We start from the raw sequence: 9,284 nt of genomic DNA on the forward strand, positions 1-9,284 counted from the left end.
GGGGAGGCAAACAGTAGGCTATCTCTGTCTCAATGAGGAGGGCGTGCGAAAGCCTGGACACTAGACTCCATTAATCACTTCACGTCCCGATTTACTGAGATCATTGCTTGAGCTAAAATGCTTGTTTCATACGACGGGACAGAAGATAACTCGATCGACCAGTCACAGTGTGATTGTCTATGTTAGACGGCACGCGCCGTTGAATTTAAGAGAAAGGCTAGCGGAGCTAGTGAGAAATTAGCACCTCCTGTATAATGCCTCCCTGCTCTGTAACAAAGATGCTAGTGAGGAAATATCCCCTCCTGTATAATGCCTCCCTGCTCTGTTACAAAGATGCTTGATGGTTTTACCCCGATATATATATGTAACAGTATGTAACCATAATGATTTACCCCGATGAATCTGCCACAAAATACAACAATGCAAATGCAGAAGAATGGAAAGCCACCAGTACGTTTAATTATTAGCCAAGATTACATTGATATCCGAGTGTTTCCGAGGGGATTGTTTAATGTCTGTCATCCATTTAACATCATACAACGTCGTTGTGATCACTTTGAACCCAACAATCTTTTTTTTTAATGTATTGGTGAGCTGAGTTTGAGAAATTAAACTTTGCTGCTAAAGTTGTGTTTTTTGGTTGCTATAGTTATCTAGTTGCTATGCTAGCTAGCTCAAGAGACTTAAATAACCTAAACGATTTATATGGAAGCGTTCAATTCGCATGTAATGATAGCTAGTTATATAGAATATGAAAAACAACCAGTAGTCAATGTGCAAGCTGCCAATTGAATTACCGTAATTTTCGGACTATAAGGCGCACCTGAATATAAGCCGCAGCAGCTAAATTGAATGATGTGTACATATATAAGCCGCACTGGACTATAAGCCGCAGGTGTTTTAATGTTTAATTACCATATGTAAGGATTCGTGCACAGAGGGGATTGTCGGGAAAGAGATGGCTGTTTGAGGAAGCTCCCATTTATTAACATTTCAACAAACAAGTTGCATATTTGCATAAAGTATTCAAGTGTTAGCATTTATTGCAATAGTAGCTACAGAACATGTACTGTGCTGTGTAAACTGTACTGTATCACATAGTGTTTCAGACACACAAACTTTTCAACTTTCAAAATTAAACGGTGCGCTCCCAGCGCACGTACCGGCAGTGATCTAGAGCAGTGGTTCCCAAACTTTTTGGGCCCAAGGCACACCAAAGGACAAGTAAAAATCTCAAGGCACACCTACCCTAAAATAGCCCTTATAACACGTGTTATCACTCATATCATGTAAAATATCTGTAAATGTGCATACTTATTTACTAATGGCAAATAAAATGTGACAAAGACAACTATATTACTCATGAAATATGTATTAACGAAAATTTTTTTTAATTAATTTATAAATATAAATATATATATATATATTATATATATATATATATATTATATATATATATATAATATATATTATATAATTTATTAAACTTTAGCAAATTAGGCTTCATCAAAGCAGCAACACACTCATTTAAACCAGACAGGTCACAAAATTAAAAATGAGGCAACGGAAACTCAGCAGAAACTCAGCACAGAGAACTGTCAATGCAAGGAAACATGGTCCTGAACTACAAATTATGAATATAACATTTCACCAATCAGCATTGAAACATGTGCTATTTTAAAATTTGCCTATTTACAGATTAATGGGATACATGTGCCTGTCGGGGCGCACGGAGATTTTTTTAATCCTCGGTGGCACTGAAGAGAGGGCAACTCGCAAGTCCTGTTCAACAGACAGCCGTGACCTGCTGTTGTTCTTCATATAAGTCAGAGTAGAGAACGCCAGCTCACACAGGTAGGTAGTGGGAAAATGAAGTAGTTGCTCAATCGCGTGGTGGGAGATGCTTGGGTACTCCGATGCAGAAGCCAACCAAAACTGATCCAGTGGGAGCTCACTGAATTTGAGTTTCAGTGTGCGGTCCACACGGAGCTCTGCGCACTCCTCTCTCTCTTTCATGGAGAGCTTCTCTGTGGAGGATTCATGGTGGAATGGGTCTTGGATCCAGTCATAGTCCTCGATGTCAGCCACACGTGGAAAATACTGCTCAAACCTCTCTTTTAAGGTCTGAAGGTGTTCCGCATACACAGCGCGCTCCTTAGCTGCCTGCGGCGCAGCTGATGTCAGCGGGAACATGTCCATGGAGCCCTGCTCCAAAGCCTCCTGCCACAGGAGAAGTTTGCCCATAAACCCCCGAATCTTATCTGTGGACGATAAAATGTTTTCATTCCTTCCCTGAAGCTTGGCGTTTAACTCGTTCAGATGCCCAAATATGTCTGCGAGGTAAGCCAGCCTGGCGCACCACCTCTCATCCGCGAGCTTGTCTTTATGTGGGACAGCGTTTTCACCTGAAAACTCCAAAAGCTGTTCCCGAAGCTCATAAAGACGGGATAGGACTTTCCCCCGTGACAGCCAACGTACCTCTGTGTGCAGGATCAGGCTTTGGTGGTCGGCTCCCATCTCGGCGCACAGCTGGGAGAAGAGGCGAGATTTCAGGGGCCTTGATTTTATGTAATTCACCATCTGCACGGCCTGATTCAGCACCTCAGTCAACTCCGGGGGCATGGTTTTGGCAACCAATGCCTCTCGGTGCAGAATGCAGTGGTTTGTCACGATATGTGGGTTTTGTGCCCTCACCTTAGCAATGAATCCTTTCACTCTCCCCGTCATGCTCGCCGCACCATCTGTGCAAAGACCGACGCACATATTCCAGGTCAGACTGTTCTCTTTAAAATAGTCATTAGTTACCCTGAATATTTCCTCTCCCGTGGTGTGGCTTTCCATTTCTTTGCAGAATAAAAATGTCTCTTTGATGGAGTCAGCATCAACATATCTGACGTTTGCCAGAAGTTGGGCAGCCCCACTGATGTCCGTAGATTCATCTATTTGGAGGGAAAATCTGCCGCTCGCCTGCAGTTTCTCTGCCAAATGTTCCTCAATGTCTTCGGACATGTCGTCGATTCTTCTTTTGATCGTATTATCAGACGACGGCACTTTCGATAGCTCATTTGCGGCATCTGGACCCAGCATGACACCTGCAAGTATTTTGCAAGCAGGGAGGATGAGTGTCTCCGCTATTGTGTGAGGCTTCTTCTGCTTTGCAATGAGCTCCGCTAGCATGTAACTCGCCTCCATTGCCTTATCAGACACTTTCACAGAATCCAACAAACGTCCTTGCTGCCTCTGGTTCAGATCCCGCGCTCTTCTGAAGTAGTCCAAGTTACTGTGAACATGGGCGGGATGTTTGGTTTCCAAGTGCCTCTTCAGCTTGCTTGGAACCATGTTAGCATTAGCTAACTTCTCCCGACAGACGACGCACTCGGGCTGAGGATTGTTCACATCCCCGGTCCAAATGAAGCCATAAGACAGATAACTGTCATGGTACTGTCTGCTGACAGTTTTTTTCCTCTTCTCTTTCGGTGGTGGGTTGTCGGCAGTCTCTACACTGGTGGTTGCTGGTTTGCTCCGCACAAGAAAGCGCTCCATTTTCCCGCTTGCTTGTTTCTCAGTTTTAATATTGTCCTTCAGCCTTTGATGTGTCAGTCTTATAAATCCCACCTGCGCAACTGCGTTAACAGCGGAATACGGGGTTCTGTGAGGATTATTTTTTAAATAATCGTTTTTAGGTATAGAGTTTGCCTCTGTATTATGAAATGTGTGCATACAAAGTACTGATATAGCAAATAAAAAAATAATTATTTTTGTGTAGTTGTATATTGCAATAATAACGTATGTTTGTCACAAAATCCCACGGCACACCTGGACTTGCCTCACGGCACACCGTTTGGGAACCACTGATCTAGAGCAGCGGTTTTCAACCAGTGGTACGGGGACAAACTGTCTCGCTCTCGTAATGTCTGTCTGTCTTGCTCTCGTTCTGTCTCTCGTACCACTCTCGGTTCCACTTTTACTTTTGCGCGCTACCTGTCTCACTCTTTTCCGACCTCCAGCTTTTTCTGCTGGAACCCGCCGCTTAAAGGTGGGGGTCCGCGGACCGGCCATAGAGCCCATAGAGTTAAAGGCGGTGGCCGTTAGCTTTAAAAATCCATAGATTAGCCGCACCGTTATATAAGCCGCAGCGTCGAAAAATGGGAAAAAAGGCGCGGCTTATAGTCCGAAAAGTACGGGTATGTTTTAATATACTCTATTGACTTCACATATTTTTCACATAGGCCTATCTGACTCTGAAAGCCAGCTACGAACCTCACCGCACGGCACTGGTCTACATGAATAGAATTCTTCATCAACAGCGGGAGCCAAAACAGCATAGCATCCTGGTAACAGTAGTGAGGGCATTACAAAAAAGAAGTACAGCCGATCCTATTGGCTCTTTGCCAACGCAAGGGACGAATCATAAAACGGCTTATATGTGAGCTTTAGTGCTGGTTGGATGTCAACACATGCACGAGGCTGCCAGCTCACCGATTCATTTTTCGATTTGTTAGGTAATGCGTAGGATATTCAAGTCAAGCGTAGCGGCGTAATTAGGGCCTGGAAATCGTATCTGCTACGCCAAAATCGTGTATGTTGGCAGCTCTGATTTATACCATCAGAAAACCATACATCATACGATATTTTTGTACCCCTTGTGGGTACACGGAGATTTTATATTTATTTAATGCAACGTTGTGGGTTTTACATGTCCTGTTCATAATAGGGTAATCATTGCAATATTAATTGAGCATTTTATGCTCAAAGGAGGGAGTGTCATGATTATACAGATATGTTGATTTCAGTGACGTTGTAGTTAATAAATAATAACATGTAGTCAACAATAGGTCTCATAACAACAAGAGGTATGCCGAAGCTTGGGCCTTCTCCAAGGAGGGAGTGGTCCAGTTTTAGATATTAGACAAATAGAAGTGGATGAATATGTCAGAACTCTGAGTAATATTATGCAAGTTTTGTCTACACAGCAGGCTAGGAAAACTACAGAGATACCAGACGAGACACCAGAAGAGACTCGTGTTCGGCCAGGTGATTGGGTGAGGGTGAAAGTTCACAAAAGACAGTGGGCTCATCCCCGGTGGACGGAAGCGTGAAAAGTTGTAACAAACTTCACGCACGCTCCGGTTTAAAGGTAAAGAAAAAGGTGCAAATTGACACCACCTCACACATCGTCACCCTTCACTGGCAACTTCCAGAACATTATTGGGAGTTAGGACTGATTTGGCAGAGCTGGAACAAAAACAATAAATAGAAATAAGATAAAGATAGAAACAGCTCAAAAGACAAATTGTCTATAGATTTTTATAGATTGTACATTAATGTGAAAACCTATTTTTTGTTTTACATCTGAAAAAGAGTCCAATTTTTTGTATATGTTATTTTTGTACTCATTATTTAAATTCTGTAACGGACACAACCAGGGATAAAATAGAGATGATGACGAGAACAAAGCCAAACCAATTGTGGGGTCCCCTAGGGATAAGAGGCAGAATAGCATTGTTGATTGTGCTCATTACACTTGGCACCTTGTTGGTTGGAAGGGGAGTACAATATCAAGTAAAACATGGAACCATTAGTTCATTCATAGAGAATGCCCACATCACTAACAAGGCTCCAGCTGTGTTTCAGAGACTTTCACTTATCCCCAGAGCCAAAAGATCAGCTGAGCAACAAGAGGAGGAGTTAGAAATACTCGTTCCCAAAGGTGAGGCGGTTATAATCAAGATGATTCACCCCCCCTATATGCAGTTCTTGTATCAAATGATGAGATGGGTTTAAGTGATCGGGATATGTAAGTGATGGGGATTTACAGATTAGGGGAATCTCTAAATACACTGGATCCATGTTTTAGTCTGTACCAGAAACACCCCCTGTTAAGCTATGAACAACCGACCGGTGACCTTTAACCCACAAGTACAGCTTTGTATGTACAAACTCTATGAACAAGATTCCCCAGCAGATAGTGGCGACATTGCAGATATGTCCAGTCACAAAAGTTACTACGGTTCTAAATAACAGTGAGATTTAAAGTGATGGAGAAAATATGGAGACGTTCTTTTATAGTGTGAAATATGTGGTGCTTGAAACATGTAGGTATTTAAATTTATAGAAGAAAATGGTTTCCTGAAAGAGTTAATTGGAATAAACATGTTACAGTGGGTGAAAGCAATGTTTAGGGATATGGTAAAATTATTAGTATACATGAATTGTGTTTAGATGACATTTAACAACTAAGATGGATAGTAAGATTAGGAAAACAGAGTGGAAAAGGTTGGATTTATTTTACCTCAGTGTGTTAGAATTAACTATAGATAATGCGTCCCGAGATCTCTCTCTCTCTATCTATCCGCCTGTTGGACCGCTACGACCCCATCGTCCAAGCAGACAAAAGACCTCACCACGGAAGACTCCTCCTCCTCCATCGAACAGACAGAGAAGCAGAGCTGAACCATCTCCACCTGAGGAATCCAGAACTACAGGTGACATAAAAAGGCACACTCTCATCGGTCCCCCACAGGACATGAAGTTCCAAGCTGAGCCACAAGATTTGGGCACAAGAGCAGAGGGTGGGACATGAGAGCGGAATACGCCCTCCATGCAACCAGTAGAGATGAGATGAAATGCAAAGCAGATGGGACACTGAAAAGAGTTACAGCAGAAGGATCCAAGAGCGGATGGACTGAGGAGAAGGTGGACGGAGGAGAGGAAAGGACGGAGGAGTTGGCATGGTCCGGCAGAACGTGAGGGGGTTGTGGCTTGACAACCAGAGGGGGACAGAAGGAAAACGAGAGTGAGTGAGTTTACACATAAACACTTATTCACCAACGAGAAATACGTAAAGAAAAAGATTTATTAGCCATGAATGAATCAATTGGTGAATTTATAAAGAAAAAAAGAGGAAACTATTAAATAACCCTAAAAACACACTGAGGGTAGAACATATTATTCAATCTTTTCATCATATGAACAAATGATTCTTTAAGAGTTTTTTATTCATGTGTGAATTCGGGGAAGATTTAATTTGTTACAGTATAGACCTACAGTTTAAAGGGATGGTTTTAGTAACCACTCTATAAAAGCAGACAAATCTTTATTTGTATGGAAAATGTTAAAGGTAGAGCTAGTACCAAGCCAAAGATAGTATTCCAATCTAGAGTATTGATTTCTCCATTGTAGCATGGTTATTACCTCAGGAGGGAAGATTAAGGTGGAAATAACATTTGTTTTCCGTCCAAGATGTAGAGTTTTAAAAAGACACCATGGGCAAAGAGAGATTGCACATTTTAATAAAAAAACAAACTAATATAATTGGGAGTAATACATGCGGGGCCTTGGATCACTTATTGTGATGGTGCATATTTTACAACAAATATCGTTCAGGGAGAAGGGGTCGCTCGATCCACCCTGCAGATGTTTTAAATCTTGCTTGCAGCTTCAGAGGGAGCGCACGGCACCAGAGTATGAGTTTTAAAAGACAAGCGCCACCAGCTCCTAATGGTCATCCATTCACCAGATGACCTGACATTTAGAGATGTTATTTAAAGGAGAAACATACCTGCCATAAGTGTAAATTCCTGAATTGAACTACAAACCATTAAATGAAATGACTTCTGTTTCTAAAATCCTTGTTAAAGGAGGAAGTAATTATCACATGCTCGGGCACCCAAGGTTCCACACACTGTTAAAGGGGTTAGCATAGTTATTTAAGTAGACCATAATTGAAAATCAATTAGTATAATGCGTTATTGATATTCCACCGGTTCTCACACCATTTCAGGGACTTTATCACTGCATTAGAACAGACCACCCAAAGGTACTTAGTAGGAACATTTAAGTGATGAAACTCTACAACTGTTGTAACTGACCAACATCTTCTCCCAGAAATGACTGTCTAGAATGCCGTACCCCAGAGTAGAACGCACAACGGCCCCTTCTAGAGAACATATTACTTTCATACCTTAAATGATATGAAAGGAGGGAGGGTACATTTCTCATGAGGAGACAGTTACAAATGCTAGCAGAACAAGAAGACCAACCCCCGTATACAGATGTTGATGACAATGATGAGTTAGTTTAAATGATATGGATGTTCGGAGATGAGATTGATCAATGAATGTCCAGCCGATGTGATTCTTTAAATGATGAAATTATGTGAAGAAGTGAGCAAAATTAAAATGCTAAAATGGAGTGAATCCATTTCAATTTACTTCATAATATTCCAAGATAGTATATTTGTATTATTCCAATTAATTTTACACTATTCTAAGATAGTCCATTTTATTTGACTTTATTATTTTATACTATTCTAATATGGTAGATTTCATGTTGTATAAATCATTGCTATTCTAAAATGGTTTGTTTCTTTTCACTTTGTAAAAACAAGTGCCTTAACACTGAGCGTGGTATGAGAACGGTTTCTGTGAAAGGAGGGAGGAAGAAATGTTCTGATACCAAGCCATTGCTGCTATTTTGAAGAATGATATTGAATGTAAACACTAGAAGTTATGCACAAGAAAAAACGTTTATGTTTGAACCAAGTCAAAGTATTTTTGTAAAGTTAGGGCTATTGAACCATTCCATTTTGATTGTATGTTTGTAACATGAGTTATGTGCTATGCAAAGTTCAGATGAAGAACTCATTGATTTCAGTATTAGATACACACCTTTTAGGTGTGTAAGGAGGGACTGTTAGAAATTAAAATCAATGTTTTGATGGTATAATGTAGCTTAAACATACCGTCAGTTTAAACGCTGTTTTATACTGGAAAAAACGGAAATTCTCGTGCACAACCAGTTAAGCTTTTATTCTGAAAATCCTTCATCTCCGGTTAGCATTTAGCATGTGGCTAATATACGATTTCTTCAAGAGGTGAATTTAGTAGCGAAATGACATGGAGAGGTGCAAACCGAAACCTACTGATTTAACACTACAACTATAGATGTCGAGATACTACCATGCTGAATATTAAATGAAGTTACAGTTTATTTGAATACATTATTGTTTACAGACGAGAGTAGCATGTGACAACATCCGGAATGACCGGAAACCAAACCAGCCGTGAAGTATTTTCTGTATATTTTAGAGTATTGATTACAGCGTTTAGAATGTGTTACATGAAAAGTGATGAAAGAGAATATGAGGAGAAAAGGCGTGTTAAGCATATATTGAATGTGAAAAGTACCAATCCTCTGTTTAAATGCAACAACGGACATTAGAGACGAGGCGAGCCGGCTGGCGGGGAGGAGCCAGCAGAGGATATATATAGCAGCACCGGACG

At 41.0% G+C, this 9,284-nt stretch overlaps 1 protein-coding gene across 1 annotated transcript; it reads right to left on the bottom strand.

Moving 5' to 3' along the window:
* Nucleotides 1–1,692: 1,692 nt before the first annotated feature.
* LOC307044591 (zinc finger BED domain-containing protein 5-like) lies at nt 1,693–3,543 on the bottom strand (the record flags this gene model as incomplete). The annotated part of the gene is made up of 1 exon (XM_079689902.1): nt 1,693–3,543. The coding sequence occupies one exon, from the start codon at nt 3,541–3,543 to the stop codon at nt 1,693–1,695; it is 1,851 nt and encodes a 616-aa protein (XP_079546028.1).
* Between the last annotated feature and the right edge of the window lie 5,741 nt (nt 3,544–9,284).

Source organism: Notothenia rossii (genome assembly GCF_949606895.1).
Source record: "Notothenia rossii genome assembly, chromosome: 6".
NCBI classification, from domain to species: Eukaryota; Metazoa; Chordata; class Actinopteri; order Perciformes; family Nototheniidae; genus Notothenia; species Notothenia rossii.